Genomic DNA, 22,786 nt, shown 5'->3' on the forward strand with positions numbered 1-22,786 from the left:
TATTAGCGCATATAATTTTCAGGTTCTCAATAGAATGATGCAGGCCATGGGGGCTTAAGTTTTCAAACCTGATTTACACAGTTGAATATGTATTTATCAACGATGTATAAGATTGTGGTTGTTCTTGTGTATAGAACTGCAGTTAAACTTGTGCCCCTTGCATGTAGCTAAATAAGGTAACAACTGTCAATATGCTGCGGTGTAATTTAACACTATTGAAAACTATGACTACAATATTCATAATGTTAAAAGCCAGTTTGTTAGAATTGATCGTTAGTATCTCTGCAAAAGCAGAATTTAGACTGTGTGGTGTATCTAAGGTTTAGGCTTGCCAGTGTTTGTGTAGCGAGCGAGGACAACTACTTTTGATACCTCACCGACAGAAGCTCAGTTGGTTAGTGTGCAAAAGAAAAAGACACTTTATTATTCAATGACATGTGTCAGAACCACATATTGTTAAAAAAAAAAGGTACAATCTAACAAACGTGCGCAAAAAGTAACTATTGCCACTAGCGCACATTTTTGATAATCATCTGCGCATGTGTTCCTTCATCACCGTGGTTTCAGCAGTCACAGGAAGGCTGTAGACAGTGACGGAGACGTCTGTGGACTCAAAGATCTCTTCCAACATCTCTGAAACTCTTTCCCAATTCAACCGATCCAGACCACAGCCAATACTGCCAAAGGACAAATAAACATACCGCTGATGCAAAACTTAAAACACATTTGAAGAGAGAAGTAGTTGTACAAAACCCAAAACCAGTGAAGTTGGCACGTTGTGTAAATCGTAAATAAAAACAGAATACAATGGTTTGCAAATCCTTTTCAACTTATATTCAATTGAATAGACTGCAAAGACAAGATATTTAATGTTCGAATTGAGAAACTTTTTGTTTTTGGCAAATAATCATTAACTTAGAATTTAATGGCAGCAACACTTTGCAAAAAAGTTGGCACAGGGGCATTTTTACCACTGTGTTACATGGCCTTTCCTTTTAACAACACTCAGTAAACGTTTGGGATTCTCTGAACCTTTTGATCATATTATGTACCGTAGATAGTGAAATCCCTAAATTCCTTGCAATAGCTTGTTGAGAAATGTTGTTCTTAAACTGTTCGACAATTTGCTCATGCATTTGTTCACAAAGTGGTGACCCTTTCTCCATCCTTGTTTGTGAATGACTGAGCATTTCATGGAAGCTGCTTGTATACCCAATCATGGCACCCACCTGTTCCAAATTAGCCTGTTCACCTGTGGGATGTTCCAAATAAGTGTTTGATGAGCATTCCTTAACTTTCTCTGTCTTTTTTGCCACTTGAGCCAGCTTTTTTGAAACATGTTGCAGGCATCAAATTCCAAATGAGCTAATATTTGCAACAACAACAAAAAAAGTTTACCAGTTTGAATGTTAAGTATCTTGTCTTTGCCGTCTATTCAATTGAATATAGGTTGAAAAGGATTTACAAATCATTGTATTCTGTTTTTATTTACGATTTACACAACGTGCCAACTTCACAGGTTTTGGGTTTTGTACTTGGGACTTGGAAACCATACGAACCGAGGCATTGAAATTCGTGTGACTCCGTTTTTGATACAGTGCACTTTCATGTCCTCCAAGCTATGTCTTAAACTGTCATAGGTTGGTTTTTGGCTTGCCTTCTTCTTTGTGATCTAAAAGGTAATGATAGGAAAATAATAAACATTGTTAATTTTGATAAAGTGTGCCGTTTTAAAAACAGCTGAGTGGCATAGTGGTTAGCATATCTGCCTTCACAGCAAGGAAACTTCTGTGCTTGTTTGTTTTTTTTTTACTCTGAGTACTCCAGCTTCCTCCCACAATCCTAAAGCTTGCAAAATTTGGCGAATTGAGAACACTGAATTGTCCAAAGGTGTGAATGGTAGTTTATCTATGTGTCCTGTGATTGACTAGTGGCCTCTCGTCGGAAGACAGCTGGGACAGGCTCCAGCTCACCCGTGACCTAAATGAGATTAGGGATTCAAACATTCAGGGAACTTTATTGTCATACCAGCACACATGAGATGGCACATAATTTAGACCCAAGGTCCCAGATTCAAGCCCAATGAGTACCCCAAGATAAAGAGAATGTGCATAACAAATTAAATAGAGTATGATCTATAAGGAGTAAGTCATACATAGCATACTTTAATTGGAATAGACTATGAATTTAATAGAACAAATCATAATAGAATAAATTGTGTAGTGTAAATAGAATGTAAAAACAATGAAAGCTAACCACACCAAACAAAAGCGTAGTTCAGAACATTTGAAAAAAAAATAATGGATAAATATTAATATAAAATAAATAAATAAAAACGTATGGCTACATACTGCATTTAAAATGTATTTTTTTTATTTTTGTATACGTAAATATATATATATATATATATATATATATATATATATATATATATATATACACACACACACACACACACACACACACACACACACACACACACACACACATATATATATATATATATATATATATATATATATATATACACACACATATATATATACACACACATATATATATATTTATATATACACACACATACACACACATATATACACATACATATATATATATATATATATATATATATATATATATATATATATATATATATATATATATATATATATACACATATATATACACACACACATATATATACGTATATATATACACACATATATCTATATATATATATATATCTATATATCTATATATATACACACATATATATATATCTATATATATATAGATATATATATATATATATATATATATATATATATATATATATATATATATATATATATATATATATATATATGCTTGCTTACTTGCTTATGGTTGTTCATCGAGTCCGATGACGACATCCACTTCTATCGGTGAGTTCGTTGGTGGCTGAATAGCCCTATCCTGGATAAACAAACCCTACTGCAGGTAGGGCATGTAAATGTGGTGGTGGTGGTGGAAACGGCAACCGTAGGTGTATTCCTCCTGAGCAGGGGTCACCAACGCGGTGCCCGCGGGCACCAGGTAGCCCGTAAGGACCAGATGAGTAGCCCACTGGCCTGTTCTAAAAATAGCTCAAATAGCAGCACTTACCAGCGACCTGCCTCTATTTTTTACATTTTATTTATTTACTAGCAAGCTGGTCTCGCTTTGCTCGACATTTTTAATTCTAAGAGAGACAAAACTCAAATAGAATTTGAAAATGCAAGAAAATATTTTAAAGACTTGGTCTTCAACTAACTGACAAAGAAACAGATAACAGATTTGGTGTCCAGTTCAAAGTGTGCCATGATTTATTTAAAAATTTGAGATTTGACTTTTGTATTTTATATGAGTTATTACTTGTACAAACATGGTGCAAAGTAATTCATGATTTGTTAAAAAATGTTAGTGGCTAGCTAGTTAAAATGGGATATTGTGATTTCACAAGACTGTCTTAGAAGTGATCATTTGAAAATGTTCAATTTGAAAAATGTGCACTTAAGAGAAAATATAAAAATAAAGTGTTGCATATTGATATTTATCTGTTTCTATATATATTTATTGTGAGAAATCATTAAGATGATCAGTGTTTCCACAAAGATAAATATCATTAATTATTAATAATAACAGAGTTAAAGGTAAATTGAGCAAATTGGCTACTTCTGGCAATTGATTTAAGTGTGTATCAAACTGGTAGCCCTTCGCATTAATCAGTACCCAAGAAGTAGCTCTTGGTTTCAAAAAGGTTGGTGACCCCTGCTCCTGAGTCTTCTCTCCTGTCTCTTGGCTTCAGGAGGCGGGGTTATGAGACGAGCCTCTCACAGTGCGTCTTCGCAGCAGATTTATGATCGCTCAGCAGAAGAAATACGTTACACACATACAGTTGTTGACAAAATACACTGGACATTATATACCTCAGCTAACTAAACTATGGAAATGTATAATATAATTCATATAGCAATACGGTCTCACTGCACAGCAGGCCAGCATTTAGCCGAGTTATTGCGCACAATCCATGTTGAGGCACAACGCAGTGACGTGCCTCAACTGGCTGCTGATCACCGCACCGTTTCTTCTCAGTATTTGAACGGCAAATGTGAAAATAAAAATAAAAATAATCTAAAACTGGTGAAGTTAAATGGAAAATAACTTTAGTATAATCACTGGATACATATAACAATTTAATTATTATTTTTTTCTTTTTACTTTTTTTTTTCTTTCCATGATGGCAGGTGAGGCCGTGCCTCCCCTGCCTCTAGTGACTGCACGCCACTGATACATACACATATATATACAGTATATATATATACAATATACAGTGTTTCCCACACATTCATTTATTTGTGGCGGCACGCCACAAAAGAATTACGTCCGCCACGACTCGGATTTTCTTAATTTTTATTTTTATTTTCGGGATTTGAATGCATTTATTTTGAAAGGACAGCTGGAGAGAGACGGGGGAGGGGGGAGAGAGTGTGAGAGGGGGGATTGACGCGGAGCAGAGCGACTGTCAGGTGGGATCGAACTGGGTCGCCGCAGCGAGTGCTCTACCAGGTGAGATAGGTTATATCTGCATCGCTCGCGGCTCGTCATATATTTAACGTTAATCCGCGATTTCACCGAGCGTTTCACTGACGGTGAGCAGCCTGACACTGCTTCATTAAGACCGCCGCTCGCTGTTTGACTCGGGGGCCGGGGCAGACGCACGCAGTAATAGTCACCTGTTACCATACCCACGAGCTAACGTGTCCAGGTTATAACCCTATTGTCAATAAACACACGTGGAGACGGTGCTTCAGATACTAATACTAATTTGATACTGTAGTAGTTATCTTTTGTGTATTCATAATGTAAAATTGATGGATGGATGGATGGATGGACGTTTAAAACAAAACTGTTATTATTAATAAGTATACATTTTTTAGCCTTTTTAGAGAAAGTCATATCATTGCAGTAAATTATGCAAATTACTCGATGTCATGGTGACCACGCCCATAGCCACGCCCCACCGTCACAGGTATCTTGGCAGTTTATGGGAAACACTGATATATATATATATATATATATAAATATATATATATATATATATATATATATATATATATATATATATATATATATATATATATATATATATATATATATATATATATATATATATACATACATACATACATATATTAAGGCTGCAGCTAACGATTATTTTTCTATCGAATAATCTATAGATTATTTTTTTCGCTTAATCGGTTAATCTATAGATTATTTTTTTCGATTAATCTATAGATTATTTTTCCTTTTACCGATTATTTTTTTATTCAAAATGAAGATGAAAAAATAAATGTAGGCCCGTTTTTTCAAAAGGCATGGCTTTTATTTACAAAAAAAAAGAAGTATGGCCACTCAGTCAACATTGACAACAACATGACTAAATATTCTGTAACAATGTAAACATTTAAAACTTTTAACATTTAACAAAATTAAAAGTAGCTTATTTGCTTTTTAATGTGCAAATATAAAAGTCAACATCCAGTGCAAATCTTAATATTCTGCAATAGTATAAGCATTTCAAAAGTAAAAGTATTGCTAATTTTGCTTTAAAATGTGCAAAAATAAAGATAAACATCCAATACAAAAAAGTGCAAAACGAAATATTCTGTAACAACAGTGTAAACATTTCAACAAAAGTGAAAGTATTGCTTATTTGCTAAAATGTGCAAAAATAAAGATAAACATCCAATACAAAAAAGTGCCAATCTAAATATTCTGGAGCACTGTAAACATTAAGTATTGCTTTTAAAATGTGCAAAATAAACATCCAGTCCAACACAGTACACAATAACCAATTCTACTCATTCCAGTGAGTGTCTAACAGTTGTAATGAAGAAAGGTTAGCATGTCTACATGCTTTGGTTCTTTTCTTGTTTACAATATTCCCAGCAGCTGAAAATAGGCGCTCAGAAGGGGTCGATGTGGCTGGAACTGAGTGCTAATTAGCCTTCACCTCAAGCCAGGATTGCGAGTGAGCTGAGCTGCAGTTTAAGTTTCTAGAAGGTCAACGGGCTCATAGTGATGTTACTAGTAGTTGACTGGGAGGTGTTTATTATCATTTGGGGAGAGTCCGCTGCCTGATGCTCACCTGCTAAACACCTATCTGCTCCACGCTGAAGCGCTGACTACATGCGCTCTGAATACGCACTGCTGATTGGCTGATAATGCTTCGTGTGTACCAATCAGATGGTTGTGTGGGTGGGACAATGCTGCGTGTGTACCAATCAGATGGTTGTGTGGGTGGGACAATGCTGCGTGCTGAGACAGAGGCAGACTGAGCAAAGCAGCTTGTTAAGACTTTAGCTTTAGCTTAGAAACTCGTTCGGTACACCCCCGTACCGAACCGAAAGCCCCGTACCGAAACGGTTCAATACAAAACACGTACCGTTACACCCCTAGCAGATACAAATGACACATTCATGTTTTTGTGTAATGATGACAACGTATGCTGACGCGGACGATTGACTAGTTGATGGTTTTCTTTTCAAATGTTCGTTCATAGCTGCTATGATAGGCCATTTCCGCTCGACACAGTGTGCATACAACAACATTAATAGGCCGTTTATTGAAATACTCCCACACTTTTGACCACTTTTGGCATGCTTTTCCCCCCTCGCTCGCACCGCTCGCATCGTCTTCTTTGATCGTCTGCTTTGCGCTTCGCCATGACGGTAGTGTGACGTCATTATGCGACGCGACGACGCACAAAAACGGCATCGACGTATTTACGTAACTGATGACGTCGACTACGTCGACGCGTCGTTTCAGCCTTAACATATATATATATATATATATATATATATATATATATATATATATATATATATATATATATATATATATATATATATCGTCATCATCATGGCGCCGATGAAGGCTGCCTCTGTGCTCTCGTGCGCTCTGTTTTGTTTGTTTTTGTACATAAATTGTGTTTCCGGGTGCTCTTACACCCGTGAAGAGCTACTGAACATCAGATCCATCATCCCTATGGACTTGTTACCAGTCATCTTAGCGTCAGCAGCGGATTTGGTCCATTCTGTGATCAAAAGAGGGAAACCGCATCGAAGAGGAAAGAGAGCGGGCGCACTTGTCCGTCTTCGCGGACGGGGATTACGCACGCCTCTACCAGGCATCTTCCTCTCCAACGTCCGCTCACTTGCCAACAAGATGGACCGTCTACAGGAACAGTTCCGCTCCAATGATTCTGCGGCAGTTTGGAGAGGTCTAAGGGCCCTTACGAACTATAAGCCCAAAACCCCCCAGGCCCTGAATGACCGGACTCTCGCTCAGGGCCTCAACACACATTACTGTCGTCATGAACGGCCTTCAGCTCATCAAAGCCATGCTCCCCCCACCATCACCCTCCCCACCAATGCCAGCACTTCATTAAAGGAGTTAAAGGACTCAAAGGACTCCAAAAACATCATAAGACTGTAAAGACCCTCTCCATCAAACAAGAGGATGTACGCCGGCAGTTCTTGAAGCTGAATACGCGGAAGGCCCCCGGGCCGGATGGTGTCTCCCCCTCCACTCTCAGACACTGTGCGGACCAGCTGGCTCCTGTCTTCTCTGACATTTTTAACACCTCTCTGGAGCTATGCCGCGTGCCGTCCTGCTTTAAGACCTCTACCATTGTCCCTGTCCCCAAGAAAGCACGGATCACAGGACGAAATGACTACAGGCCGGTCGCGCTGATGTCTGTGGTCATGAAGTCATTTGAGCGCTTGGTCCTGCCCCACCTCAAGGACATCACCGCCCCCCTCCTGGACCCACTGCAGTTCGCCTACAGAGCCAACAGGTCTGTGGATGATGCAGTGAACCTGGCCCTCCACTTCATCCTGGATATGTTGAAGAGGTTAATTTAGCCTACTAATGTGTATTTATAAATGGTTGATTTATATAGGCTAGTAAGGTAATCTGTATCCTAGAGCATCTGGACTCCCCAGGAACCTACGCTAGGATCCTGTTTGTGGACTTCAGCTCTGCCTTCAACACCATCCTCCCTGGACTGCTACGAGACAAGCTCTACCAGCTCAGCGTGCCCGACTCCCTCTGCAGTTGGATTAATGACTTCCTGACAGACCGAAGACAGCACGTACGGCTGGGGAAGAGTGTCTCGGACAGTCGAACCACAAACACTGGTACTCCTCAGGGCTGTGTACTCTCCCCCTGGCTCTTCTCCCTGTATACAAACTGCTGCACCTCCAGTCACCAATCCGTAAAACTGCTCAAGTTTGCGGATGACACCACCCTCATCGGGCACATCTCGAATGGCGATGAGTCCGCCTACAGGAGAGAGGTGGACCGGCTGACGTCCTGGTGCAGCCTCAACAACCTGGAGCTGAACGCCCAGAAAACAGTGGAGATGATCATGGACTTCAGGAAAGTCACAGCCCCACCATCCCCCCCTCACCCTGATTGACTCTACCACCCCCGTCCCCATTGTGGACTCCTTCCGTTTCTTGGGCACCGCCATCACCCAGGACCTCAAGTGGGAGCTGACCATCAGCTCCCTCATCAAGAAGGCCCAGCAGAGGATGTACTTCCTGCGGCAGCTGAGGAAACTTAAGGTGCCGACCGAGATGCTGGTGCAGTTTTACTCAGCCATCATAGAGTCCATCCTGACCTCCTCCATCACAGTGTGGTTCCCCGGCGCCACAGTCCAGGATAAGAATAGACTGCAGCGCATCGTACGTGCTGCTGAGAAGGTGATTGGCTGCAAGCTCCCATCCCTCCAGGACTTGTTTTCCTCCAGGACCAGGAGGCGTGTGGGTCGGATCACAGCTGACTCTTCTCACCCTGGACACACACTATTCTCCCCTCTCCCCTCAGGCAGGAGACTACGCTCCATCCAGACCCACACCTCCCGCCACCTGAACAGTTTTTTCCCCTCGGCCATCAGGCAAATGAACAATAACTCCTAACAGCAGCTCCTTGAATTCCTTGAATTCCTTCTAAGTCTATCTGATAGCTTAGTTACAGCTCTTTTTATTACCAAATATGTGTTATATGTCGCACGTTTGCACCAAGAAAAATTCCTAGTTTGTGAACCCGTTCTCAAACAATGGCAATAAAACTATTCTGTTTCTGATATATATATATATATATATATATATATATATATATATATATATATATATATATATATATATATATATATATATATATATATATATATATATATATATATATATATATACATACATACATACAGGTAAAAGCCAGTAAATTAGAATATTTTGAAAAACTTGATTTATTTCAGTAATTGCATTCAAAAGGTGTAACTTGTACATTATATTTATTCATTGCACACAGACTGATGCATTCAAATGTTTATTTCATTTAATTTTGATGATTTGAAGTGGCAACAAATGAAAATCCAAAATTCCGTGTGTCACAAAATTAGAATATTACTTAAGGCTAATACAAAAAAGGGATTTTTAGAAATGTTGGCCAACTGAAAAGTATGAAAATGAAAATATGAGCATGTACAATACTCAATACTTGGTTGGAGCTCCTTTTGCCTCAATTACTGCGTTAATGCGGCGTGGCATGGAGTCGATGAGTTTCTGGCACTGCTCAGGTGTTATGAGAGCCCAGGTTGCTCTGATAGTGGCCTTCAACTCTTCTGCGTTTTTGGGTCTGGCATTCTGCATCTTCCTTTTCACAATACCCCACAGATTTTCTATGGGGCTAAGGTCAGGGGAGTTGGCGGGCCAATTTAGAACAGAAATACCATGGTCCGTAAACCAGGCACGGGTAGATTTTGCGCTGTGTGCAGGCGCCAAGTCCTGTTGGAACTTGAAATCTCCATCTCCATAGAGCAGGTCAGCAGCAGGAAGCATGAAGTGCTCTAAAACTTGATGGTAGACGGCTGCGTTGACCCTGGATCTCAGGAAACAGAGTGGACCGACACCAGCAGATGACATGGCACCCCAAACCATCACTGATGGTGGAAACTTTACACTAGACTTCAGGCAACGTGGATCCTGTGCCTCTCCTGTCTTCCTCCAGACTCTGGGACCTTGATTTCCAAAGGAAATGCAAAATTTGCTGTCGTCAGAAAACATGACTTTGGACCACTCAGCAGCAGTCCAGCTCTTTTTTCCAGGGTCAACGCAGCCGTCTACCATCAAGTTTTAGAGCACTTCATGCTTCCTGCTGCTGACCTGCTCTATGGAGATGGAGATTTCAAGTTCCAACAGGACTTGGCGCCTGCACACAGCGCAAAATCTACCCGTGCCTGGTTTACGGACCATGGTATTTCTGTTCTAAATTGGCCCGCCAACTCCCCTGACCTTAGCCCCATAGAAAATCTGTGGGGTATTGTGAAAAGGAAGATGCAGAATGCCAGACCCAAAAACGCAGAAGAGTTGAAGGCCACTATCAGAGCAACCTGGGCTCTCATAACACCTGAGCAGTGCCAGAAACTCATCGACTCCATGCCACGCCGCATTAACGCAGTAATTGAGGCAAAAGGAGCTCCAACCAAGTATTGAGTATTGTACATGCTCATATTTTTCATTTTCATACTTTTCAGTTGGCCAACATTTCTAAAAATCCCTTTTTTGTATTAGCCTTAAGTAATATTCTAATTTTGTGACACACGGAATTTTGGATTTTCATTTGTTGCCACTTCAAATCATCAAAATTAAATGAAATAAACATTTGAATGCATCAGTCTGTGTGCAATGAATAAATATAATGTACAAGTTACACCTTTTGAATGCAATTACTGAAATAAATCAAGTTTTTCAAAATATTCTAATTTACTGGCTTTTACCTGTATATATATATATATATATATATATATATATATATATATACACACATACAGCGTCTAATGAAGAGAAGATTCCCTCTATTCGAAGAGCAACAAAAACGCAAATAATGGAAGCACCCATATAAATGCCTCTTTTTGACACTCCAAGCCCTATAACATACCTCACAGACTTATTACACACAATTTTTATTATAAAATGTACAGTGAATGAATAATAATGAAAAGATGATTGAGAGAACAGGTAGCCTGGGCCAATATTTCAATGAACCAAAAATAAATGAAAATTAGGTCAGTAAGTTTTCCAACGTTTATAAATCGCTGTGTGCATGCTTCAAAAGTATTCACGCTTTTTGTTGGTTTCAACAGTTGCGCGTGTTTGTGCGGGATGAAAAAAAAAGTGAATTCTCTTGTTCTTCATTAAGTGTCTTTGACTCTGTGCGAAGAGGCAGGACCGCTGGCCCGCCAGCATCATACACGGTGCAACAAGTTCACCTGGACAAAATTATCACAAAAACCAAATGCCACTGCACCAGTATGGGAATATTTCAGTTTAAACCTTTGGAACAAGATGAGCCTATCAACATCGAGGAGACAGTTTGGATAATGTGTTCGAATACGACAAACCTGCACACTCACTTGAAACACAACCACCCAGTAAAAAAATGTCAGTGTGTTCACACAACAGTGCAAAACGTGCGCTCACAAAAAGTGTGGTTGAATACATCGCCAAAGACATAATGCCATTCAATACTGTAAAAAAACAGTCGGATGGGCCCTCAACATTTTCCCAGGGAGCCGTTCGGGAGGCATTCTGACCAGATGCCCGAACCACCTCATCTAGCTCCTCTGTGTGGAGGAGCAGTGGCTTTACTCTGAGCTCCTCCCGAATGACAGAGCTTCTCACCCTATCTCTAAGGGAGTGCCCCACCACCCGACAGAGGATACTCATTTCAGCCGTTTGTACCCGAGATCTTGTCCTTTCAGTCATAACCCAAAGCTCATGACCATAATAAATAAATGATAAATGGGTTATACTTGTATAGCGCTTTTCTACCTTCAAGGTACTCAAAGCGCTTTGACAGTATTTCCACATTCACCCATTCACACACACATTCACACACTGATGGAGGGAGCTGCCATGCAAGGCGCTACCAGCACCCATCAGGAGCAAGGGTGAAGTGTCTTGCCCAAGGACACAACGGACGTGACTAGGATGGTAGAAGGTGGGGATTGAACCCCAGTAACCAGCAACCCTCCGATTGCTGGCACGGCCACTCTACCAACTTCGCCACACCGTCCCCATAGGTGAGGATAGGGACGTAGATCGAGAGCTTTGCCTTCCAGCTCAGCTCCTTTTTCACCACGACGGACCGATGCAGGGTCTGCATCACTGCCAACGACACACCGATCCGCCTGTCTATTTCACGATCCAGTCTTTCCAATGGTATTTATACTCCTCCACTTGGGGCAGGATCTCCTCCCTAACCCGTAGATGGCACACCAATCTTTTTCGGGCAAGAACCATGGCAAACTTGAAAGTGCTGATTTTCATCCAAGTCGCTTCAAACTCAGCTGCGAAACGATCCAGTGAGAGCTAAAGATCCTGGCCAGATGAAGCCAGCAGGACCACATCCTCCACAAAAAGCAGTGACCTAATCCTGAAGCCACCAAACCGGATAACCTCAACGCCCTGACTGCGCCTAGAGACTCTATCCATAAATATTGTGAACAAAATTGGTGACAAAGGGCGGAGTCTAACCCTCACTTGAAACGGGTCTGACTTACTGCGGACCAAGCTCTGACACCGATCATACAGGGACTGGACCACCACAATCAGGCGGTGCGATACACCATACTCTCTGAGCACTCTCCACAGGACTACCCAAGAGACATGGTTGAAAGCCTTCTCCAAGTCCACAAAACACATGTAGACTGTTTGGGCAAACTACCATGCACCCACAAGGATCCTGCCAAGAGTATAGAGTTGGTCCACAGTTATCAATATAATACAAAAAAAGGGGGAAAAGATCAATACAAGCAAAATTATCAATAACAATAATGACATCAATAATAGTTTGTTTTAAATTAAAAAATGTAATCAAAAACAAAAAATTGCAACAAAAAATGATTCTATTATTTCTTAAATTGGTTCTCGAAAATTATGAATCGATTTAGAATCAGATTAAATAAAAATTGCGATTTGATGTGAATAAATTTTTTGAGCACGCCTACAATATGACAAAGTAAGATGCAAGGTCACAGTCAAAAGTGGTAAGTGTCATGATCTACATTTTGGGCCTGCGATCCCGAATCGATTTTCCTCCAACTACAGCAAAGCATGATGGGAAACACCTCCTCAGATTTGCCAACTCTTCCCCTTTTTTAGCAACATCCTGACTTAAGTTACAAATCTCCATCGTGATTCTTTTGGGGGCAAATAAAATACTGTAGCTTCTGGCCGGATGTTAAAAAGATAGGAGGGGGTTGATCATCAATCACTTTATTAAAACGAACAACCAATCCACAGCCGCCTCTCTGAAAGCAGCACACAAAGATCTTCTCCTAGTCTTACCACGTTCATCCAATCACCATTCCTGACACATTAATGGACTTCTCAGTCTGAAATTAGAACACTTTGTTGGGATACACTATGATTGGGATATAATTAAGATAATGAAGGATGAAGTGATTAAGAAATGTTTAGTTTAAATATGCTTAGAATAGGCCGTGCAACTAATCATGTGTTCTGAGTTTCTGTTGAAACTGGGTCCAAGTTCATGCTTACGCACATTCACTCTTATCGCCCACATTCTTGCCACTGTTGATGTGGCTTTTTTGCCGAGGTCCAGGAAGGAGAAGGCAGAGGAAGATTCCACGCCTGCAAGTAGACACCTCATTGCATATTCATAAATTGTGATATATATTGTAAGAGCGCGAGGGGAAGGGCGCGTCCGGACAGACGCCGTGTTGAATGCTACTAGGGACAGATAGCGCTCAGACAAATTGTATTAGAATTGTATCCAATAGGGCAGTATTTTTTCAACCTTTTTTGAGCCAAGGCACATTTTTTGCGTTGAAAAAATCCGAAGGCAAACCACCAGCAGAAATCATTAAAAAAAGAAACTCAGTTGGCAGTAAAAAGCTGTTGTCGCAATTGTTGGATATGACTTTAAACCATAACCAAACATGCATCAATATAGCTCTTGACTCAAAGTAGGTGTACTGTCACGACCTGTCACACCACGCTCTGACTTATTTTGAGTTTTTTGCTGTTTTCCCGTGCGTATAGTTTTAGTTCTTGTCTTGCGCTCCTATTTTTGTGGCTTTTTCTCCTTTTTTGTTATTTTCCTGTAGCAGTTTCATGTCTTCCTTCGAGCGATATTTCCCGTATCCACTTTGTTTTAGCAATCAAGAATAGTTCAGTTGTTTTTATCCTTCTTTGTGTGGACATTGTTGATTGTCATGTCATGTTCGGATGTACATTGTGGACGCCGTCTTTGCTCCACAGTAAGTCTTTGCTGTCGCCCAGCATTCTGTTTTTGTTTACTTTGTAGCCAGTTCAGTTTTAGTTTCGTTCTGCATAGCCTTCCCTAAGCTTCAATGCCTTTTCTTAAAGGCACTCACTTTTTGTTTATTTTTGGTTTAAGCATTAGATACCTTTTTACCTGCACACTGCCTCCCGCTGTTTCCCACTTCTACAAAGCAATTAGCTACCTGCTTGTTAAAATAATTATGTATATGTTATCACACAACTCTTATGCCTAAGGGCCGTTGCTATAGTTATTATACATTTTGCTGAAGTGGTATTTTTCATTGTCTGTCCAAAGCTGGCAAACCAAAAGATTGCAAGCCAGTCTCTTATCAGTGTCTGTGTCCAGGAACGGCCTGCTGACTGCCAAGGCCAAACACCGCCGTGACGCAGACAGAGCAGAGACAAGACAATATCACCAGTGTCTACACATTTGCATTTCTTGTATAATCATATATTGTGTCTAACTGGAGCTGTCGAGATTACCACCCTTCCCTCAGCGACAGCTTCAGGGATGTAAACAGGGACCTCCCAAATAAATAGCGGAAGCACGTGAGCTAGACTTTAGAACGGGGGCGGTATAGCTCAGTTGGTAGAGTGTCTGTGTCAGCAACTTGAGGGTTCCAGGTTCGATCCCCGCTTCCGCCATCCTAGTGACTGCCTGTAAGACACTTTACCCACCAGCTCCCAGTGCCACCCACACTGGTTTAAATGTAACTTAGATATTGGGTTTCACTATGTAAAAGCATTTTGAGTCACTAGAGAAAAGCGCTATATAAATATAATTCACTTCACAACGTAGTTTGGATCTGTAACTACAGTACAGCCTAAAAAACGTGTCTCCTCAATTGAGCCAAATTTAACTCTGTCTCTGCATGTTTCCTTGCTTCTCGTCTGTTTAATAGATGTCATCAGTGTTTGAACCTGACACTGCTGCCACCTACTGATATGGAAGAGTATTACACGGTTACTCTGCCGAGCTCCAGACAGCACCGACACTCAACAACACATACTTTGCAGACTATAATTACTGGTTTGCTAAATAATATTTTTAACCCAAATAGGTGAAATTAGATAATCTCCCACGTAGGGATGATGTTTGATAAGACATTATCGAGTTCGAGCCTATTATCGAATCCTCTTATCGAACCGATTCCTTATCGATTCTCTTATCGAGTCCAGATAGGTTGTTGTATATGGAAAAAAACAATATTTGGTTTAACAAAAGCTCACTTTTATTATATAAGAAAAAAATCAAATCTAATAAATAAATAAATATTGACTGTTACCCCCCTAAAAAAATAAAATAAAATAAATAAATATAGACTGTTGTTACCCAAAGTATATTAAGTGGGATTTTTAAGTAAAACAAATATATACAGTAACACAAAAACAACCTGTCTATGTGATCACTATAGGTGTAAAAAAAAACTGAAAATACAGCTCTCCAAAAAGTGCCCTTCTGCTGCTATTTGACATAACTGTTTGTTATGATGCTTTGACATTTTTGAACTTTATTTCTATATTGAAAGAAAATTCTATGAAGAGAAAAGTTGTTTGCAAATATGGTTACAATGCTAAAAAATTAAAAGTTAAAGCTAAAAAAAGAAATACACTTTGAGTTAACATTATTTCTTTATAGGGGGAAAGAAGTGATGTTCTGAGCTAGGAATATAACAACTACACTACCCAGCATGCAACGGGAGTGACGAGCATGCGCGGTAGCCCCGAAAAGTGTTGTTGCATGTCGTCAACCGGCAGCTAAGAATGAGGTTATGAGCACGCTGTTAAAGTAAACGTCAAGAACCAGATGGCGGCGCATGGCTATGCTGCGGCTATGCTAACGCTCTTGGGAGTGTAGAGCGATTTGGCAAAAAACACCCGTCATTTCTGTCAATTTCATGGCTGGCTCAAAGCGTGAACACTCTGTGATCACATACGACCGACAGACAATTCTGGATGTGGATGGATCGGGTCGTTATAGACTGAAAGATGCATGTACGGTGGACCTCCTCGCTAGCATGGGAATACTTCGCGGGCTACATCGAGCGGCCTTTATAGCAGCGGAGTCAAGTGCTAGCGGTGACCGCCAATGGAGACGACGTAAGCGGTGCGAGCGGAAGCAGAAGCGGGGATGCCGAGCGGGGCTAACAACAAAGAGAAAAGCTAACCAAAGAAGCGTGGAGTCTCCGGGTAAGAAGACATTTAAACTAGAACTAGCCGGCGTCAGGCTGGATAATCCCTACACACATAGCAATTCTCTTAGAATAAAACACAACTCACATAATGTTTTTTATTTTGTGACCGTGTCAGAGGCAGACCTACATTGTACTGAGGTAGCTAACTATGATGCGTTCAGTTTATCGCAACATCAAGCAAACAATCTGAATATCCCCGTCGTATCAATTCCTAGATATGGTCGAAACTATTTAAAGTGCAATACGCATAATAAACGCAACATTATTAATATTGCTACTTCGGATAATTTCAACAAACAATCCTCAAAACAGCCCACTACTTATAATAGGGGCTTTTTAAACATAAGATCATTATCTTCCAAAACGTTATTAGTTAATGAAGTCATTAGAGACAACAAACTTGACGTCGTTGGTCTCGCCGAGACCTGGCTCAAACCAGACGATTTTTTTGCGCTAAATGAGGCATCTCCTCCTAACTATACCAATACACATGTTGCCCGACCTCTTAAAAGGGGAGGGGGTGTCGCACTAATATACAATGAAAACTATAATCTTACACCTAACCTAAATAATAAATATAACTCGTTTGAGGTGCTCACTTTGAGGTTTGTCACACCGCTGCCTCTCCACCTGGCTGTTATCTACCGCCCCCCTGGGCCCTATTCGGACTTCATCAGTGAATTCTCAGAGTTTGTTGCTGATCTAGTGACGCACGCCGACAATATAATCATAATGGGGGACTTTAACATCCATATGAATACCCCATCGGACCCTCCATGCGTGGCGCTCCAGACTATAATTGATAGCTGTGGTCTTACACAAATAATAAATTAACCCACGCATCGCAACGGTAATACGATAGATCTGGTGCTTGTCAGGGGTGTCACCACCTCTAAAGTTACGATACTCCCATACACTAAAGTAATGTCCGATCATTACCTTATAAAATTCGAAGTTCTGACTCATTGTCAACAAACTAATAATAATAATAATAACTACTATAGCAGCCGCAACATTAATGCTGCCACAACGACGACTCTTACTGACCTACTGCCTTCGGTAATGGCACCATTCCCAAATTATGTGGGCTCTATTGATAACCTCACTAACAACTTTAATGACGCCCTGCGCGACACCATTGATAGTGTAGCACCGCTAAAGCTAAAAATGGCCCCTAAAAGGCGTACCCCATGGTTTACAGAAGAAATAAAGCCCAGAAATGATCATGTAGAAAGCTGGAACGCAAATGGCGTGCGACTAAACTTGAGGTTTTCCATCAAGCATGGTGTGATAGTTTAATAACTTATAAACGCATGCTTACCTCAGCTAAAGCTAAATATTACTCAAATCTCATCCACCTCAACAAAAATGATCCTAAATTTCTGTTTAGTACAGTAGCATCGCTGACCCAACAAGGGACTCCTCCCAGTAGCTCCACCCACTCAGCAGATGACTTTATGAATTTCTTTAATAAGAAAATTGAAGTCATTAGAAAAGAGATTAAAGACAACGCATCTCAGCTACAACTGGGTTCTATTAACACAAATACGACTGTATATACGACGGATACCGCCCTCCAAAATAGTTTCTCTCTCTTTGATGAAATAACATTGGAGGAATTGTCAAAATGTGTAAATGGGACAAAACAAACAACATGTTTACTTGACCCAATTCCTGGGAAACTTATCAAGGAGCTTTTTGTATTATTAGGTCCATCAGTGTTAAATATTATAAACTTATCACTTTCCTCTGGCACTGTTCCCCTAGCATTCAAAAAAGCGGTTATTCATCCTCTACTCAAAAGACCTAACCTCGATCCTGATCTCCTGGTAAACTACCGGCCGGTGTCCCACCTTCCGTTTATCTCGAAAATCCTCGAAAAAATTGTAGCACAGCAGCTAAATGAACACTTAGCGTCTAACAATCTCTGTGAACCTTTTCAATCCGGTTTCAGGGCAAATCACTCAGCCCTCGCAAAAATGACTAATGATCTATTGCTAACGATGGATTCTGATGCTTCATCTATGTTGCTGCTTCTTGATCTTAGCGCCGCTTTCGATACTGTTGATCATAATATTTTATTAGAGCGTATCAAAACGCGTATTGGGATGACAGACTTAGCCTTGTCTTGGTTTAACTCTTATCTTACTGACAGGATGCAGTGTGTCTCCCATAACAATGTGACCTCGGACTATGTTAAGGTAACGTGCGGAGTTCCCCAGGGTTCGGTTCTTGGCCCTGCACTCTTTAGTATTTACATGCTGCCGCTAGGTGACATCATACGCAAATACGGTGTTAGCTTTCACTGTTATGCTGATGACACCCAACTCTACATGCCCCTAAAGCTGACCAACACGCTGGATTGTAGTCAGCTGGAGGCGTGTCTTAATGAAATTAAACAATGGATGTCCGCTAACTTTTTGCAACTCAACGCTAAGAAAACGGAAATGCTGATTATTGGTCCTGCTCAACACCGACATCTATTTAATAATACCACCTTAACATTTGACAACCAAACAATTACACAATGCGACTCGGTAAAGAATCTGGGTATTATCTTCGACCCAACTCTCTCGTTTGAGTCACACATTAAGAGTGTTACTAAAACGGCCTTCTTTCATCTCCGTAATATTGCTAAAATTCGTTCCATTTTGTCCACAAGCGATGCTGAGATCATTATCCATGCGTTCGTTACATCTCGTCTCGATTACTGTAACGTTTTGTTTTCGGGCCTCCCTATGTTTAGCATTAAAAGATTACAGATGGTACAAAATGCGGCTGCTAGACTTTTGACAAAAACAAGAAAGTTTGATCATATTACGCCTATACTGGCTCACCTGCACTGGCTTCCTGTGCACCTAAGATGCGACTTTAAGGTTTTACTACTTACGTATAAAATATTACACGGTCAAGCTCCTGCCTATCTTGACGATTGTATTGTACCATATGTCCCGGCAAGAAATCTGCGTTCAAAGAACTCCGACTTATTAGTGATTCCCAGAGCCCAAAAAAAGTCTGCGGGCTATAGAGCGTTTTCTATTCGGGCTCCAATACTATGGAATGCCCTCCCGGTAAAAGTTAGAGATGCTACCTCAGTAGAAGCATTTAAGTCTCATCTTAAAACTAATTTGTATACTCTAGCCTTTAAATAGACTCCCTTTTTAGACCAGTTGATCTGCCGTTTCTTTTCTTTTCTTTTCTACTCTGCTCCCAACCCGGGGTGGACCGCTAGCCTGTCCATCAGATGGGGACATCTCTACGCTGCTGACCCGTCTCCACTCGGGATGGTTCCTGCTGGCCCCACTATGGACTGGACTTTCGCTGATGTGTTGGACTTTCACAATATTATGTCAGACCCACTCGACATCCATTGTTTTCGGTCTCCCCTAGAGGGGGGGGGGGGGGGGGGGGGTTACCCACATATGCGGTCCTCTCCAAGGTTTCTCATAGTCATTCACATTGACGTCCCACTGGGGTGAGTTTTCCTTGCCCGTATGTGGGCTCTGTACCGAGGATGTCGTTGTGGCTTGTACAGCCCTTTGAGACACTTGTGATTTAGGGCTATATAAATAAACATTGATTGATTGATTGAAGAACTCAGCCAACACGCCTCGCCTGCATTATTTATAATTAGACAGAACACACATATACAGTGTGATTTTGTTTTGTTTACAAGGAAAGAATAACAAAAGTTAAAAAAGGGAGATGTCATATATGTATGTGCTGCAGTTGCTTTAAGAACGTTGCGACAGCTGCCGTAAAGGAGGTGCGTTGCTAGCCTGGTTGCTACGTTTTCGGTTGGTCGTAAAAGTGTTCGTCATGTGTTTGTACCCTGCTCAAATCTCTCAGTAAAGCTATTCATTGGATTATACCTTTTGTTTTGAACTTTATTACACCTTGGAGCGCTTTTTCCAGTGCATTTTTTTTCTGCTTTTGCTATCTGCGTCTATTGACTGAGGTACGTGACGTCATTTCTTGTGATGTCTCACGGCGCATTTCTGGTCGGGAAGGGATTGGTCCCAGGGATTCGAATAAAGAAGCAACTATTTTTCTTTACTATAGTGGTCTCGATAACGGGTACCGGTTCTCAAAAAGGGATTCGAGTCCGAGGACTTGGTTCTTTTCTTATCGAACAACCGGGAAAACCGGTTTCGAGTATCATCCCTACTCCCACGGTACACCAGACTGTATCTCACGGCACACTAGTGGTTGAAAAATACTGCAATAGGGAATAAATACTTCTGATTTTAAGTTTACGCATCGTGTCCTCTTTAAACATCTTCTGGCTCCAGATTAAACAAATACGTCGACAACTTCAAGCAGGAACAAATGAAAAAAAAGGCAGATATTACCAAAAATGCACATTTTCTGAAATGTTATTAGGTGCGGGTCTACCGTATGACACCACACAGAAGCGGTGAGTGACAGTGTCTTGCAAAAGGGCAGTGGGACCTACATCTCTTTGGTCCTACTTTGTAAGTATGCTTACCAGATAATAAACCAAACGTCCGTCTCTTTTCAGTACAGCACACTGTCCTACCAGCTTCTCTGGTTGGATAAAACACACAGGGGGGAAAATACATGAGGTAAATGATTCAGGAAACATTGTCAGCACTCTGCAGACTAAGACTTTTTTTTATTTAATAAAGAGGGCTGACTCACTCTGTCCCTTTAGCTCTTCGACTCCTCTGAACTTCTGCTTGAACATCAGTGCAATGCCTGCCCCCATGCGGCAGTCCTCACTGATGCAGTGGGCCAGAGCCTCATCCGCGGGACACGAGAACAGGTCCCCCGTGACGTGTTTCAGTCTCCACTTGTTAGTCGCCATCTTGCCGCCAGGTGGTGACATAGCACCGTTGGAGAACGGTAGGTTTAAAAAAAAAAAAAAAAAGTGTCCGTTGCTTTAAAAGGCACACGCTGTTTAAGTAGAATTATAATAAATTAAATGCAATTATTTACCATTGTTGTGTCCGTAATGCCTGCTTGAGAGGACATCGGTGACAGATGGGCTCTCCAACTCAGTTACTGCCAACAGCTTCGAGACTTTACAGCACAAATGGAAGCAGCGGCGTGGATATGACCGATTTTGAGCAGATTTACAGGCTAAAATGCCACGTGCGATGTATGTCGTCCCTTAAGAAGTGGTGCTTAGCGGTGAATATTGGCGTGGTTGTCAGTTTAAATATTCAAATTAGACATTTTCAAGATACTTTGATGGCGGACATGGACTCGAGCATTTTAGGCATGCTCAGAGGCTACGTGACGTCACTTCCTTCACTCGTTATATTTTCTCAGGAGCTTCACATGTTGAAATAATTGAAGGTTTTGGGGGTTTTTTTAATACAAAAAAAATCACACATAATAGGAAAATTTAAAATGATATGAAAATGAACAAGGTGTAAGATTTTTTTAAAAATCGTAGAATTATCGGCCCAATTTCAGTCACTTTCACTGGACTGCCATTGTACTGAATGTACGCAACGAGTCAGTTTTTGTTAAATGTTAATTTTTCAAACGAACCACTTCATTTATTTGTTTTATTTTGTATGGAGGAAAAAATATCGTAATGGTCAGAAAAATATGTCTTGTGCATTCAATGGGGTGAATGTGGATCTACCGCTTGTCCCGTTTGTGGTCGCGGGGGTCCTGGAGCCTATCTCAGCTGCATTCGTACCATCCTGGCTAAAAAAAAAAAAGAAATATATACATAACAAGTACAAGCTTTGGTATCATAAATATTATTTTTGAAGAAGTTATTGGCATTCATTTTTTATTAACATGCAATTATGATCCTGCTTCCACTTAAAGTATCTCAATTTCACAAACAAACCGTAGTTTCCTGGCGTGACCTGCAAAAACTCAACTGGTCTTCTGGATCAACGAATTTGTAAAACTAAAAAACAAGAAGGTTTGAAAAGGATATTTTGCAGATTTCAACTCATCAAAGGGCAATATGTACGGTTATTCTGACTTTGTGAAAAAATATAACTTTCGAACCCCAGAAAATGACTTCCCAATGATTAAAAACTAAATGTTGGCCCTGTGATGAGATGGCGACTTGTCCATGGTGTGCCCCGCCTACTGCCCGAATGCAGCTGAGATAGGCTCCAGCACCCCCTGCGACCCCAAAAGGGACAAGCAATGGAAGTAGTCTCACAACCAAAATTTATAGACACTTGATTAACTAATAATTAA

At 40.7% G+C, this 22,786-nt stretch overlaps 1 protein-coding gene across 1 annotated transcript; it reads right to left on the bottom strand.

Annotated features, from left to right (window-relative positions):
* Positions 1-397: 397 nt before the first annotated feature.
* On the bottom strand, positions 398-22,261 carry LOC133653694 (ADP-ribose glycohydrolase OARD1-like). The gene is made up of 5 exons (XM_062053261.1): positions 21,551-22,261; positions 21,254-21,419; positions 21,081-21,139; positions 1,560-1,672; positions 398-677 (listed from the first exon to the last, which is right to left on the bottom strand). Exons 1-5 carry the CDS (start codon positions 21,584-21,586, stop codon positions 530-532), a joined length of 522 nt encoding a protein of 173 aa, XP_061909245.1. The 5' UTR covers positions 21,587-22,261; the 3' UTR covers positions 398-529.
* Positions 22,262-22,786: the final 525 nt, after the last annotated feature.

This window comes from Entelurus aequoreus, linkage group LG07 (assembly GCF_033978785.1).
Source record: "Entelurus aequoreus isolate RoL-2023_Sb linkage group LG07, RoL_Eaeq_v1.1, whole genome shotgun sequence".
In the NCBI taxonomy this organism is placed as follows: Eukaryota; Metazoa; Chordata; class Actinopteri; order Syngnathiformes; family Syngnathidae; genus Entelurus; species Entelurus aequoreus.

Excerpts from the sequence above, each read along its gene's own strand:
- LOC133653694 (XM_062053261.1), bottom strand. The coding sequence starts at position 21,586 with ATGTCCTCTCAAGCAGGCATTACGGACACAACAATG. Across the intron at positions 21,420-21,550 it reads GCATTACGGACACAACAATG|ATGGCGACTAACAAGTGGAG; the intron begins GTAAATAATTGC and ends CCTGGCGGCAAG. Across the intron at positions 21,140-21,253 it reads CGAAGAGCTAAAGGGACAGA|AGAAGCTGGTAGGACAGTGT; the intron begins GTGAGTCAGCCC and ends TTATCCAACCAG.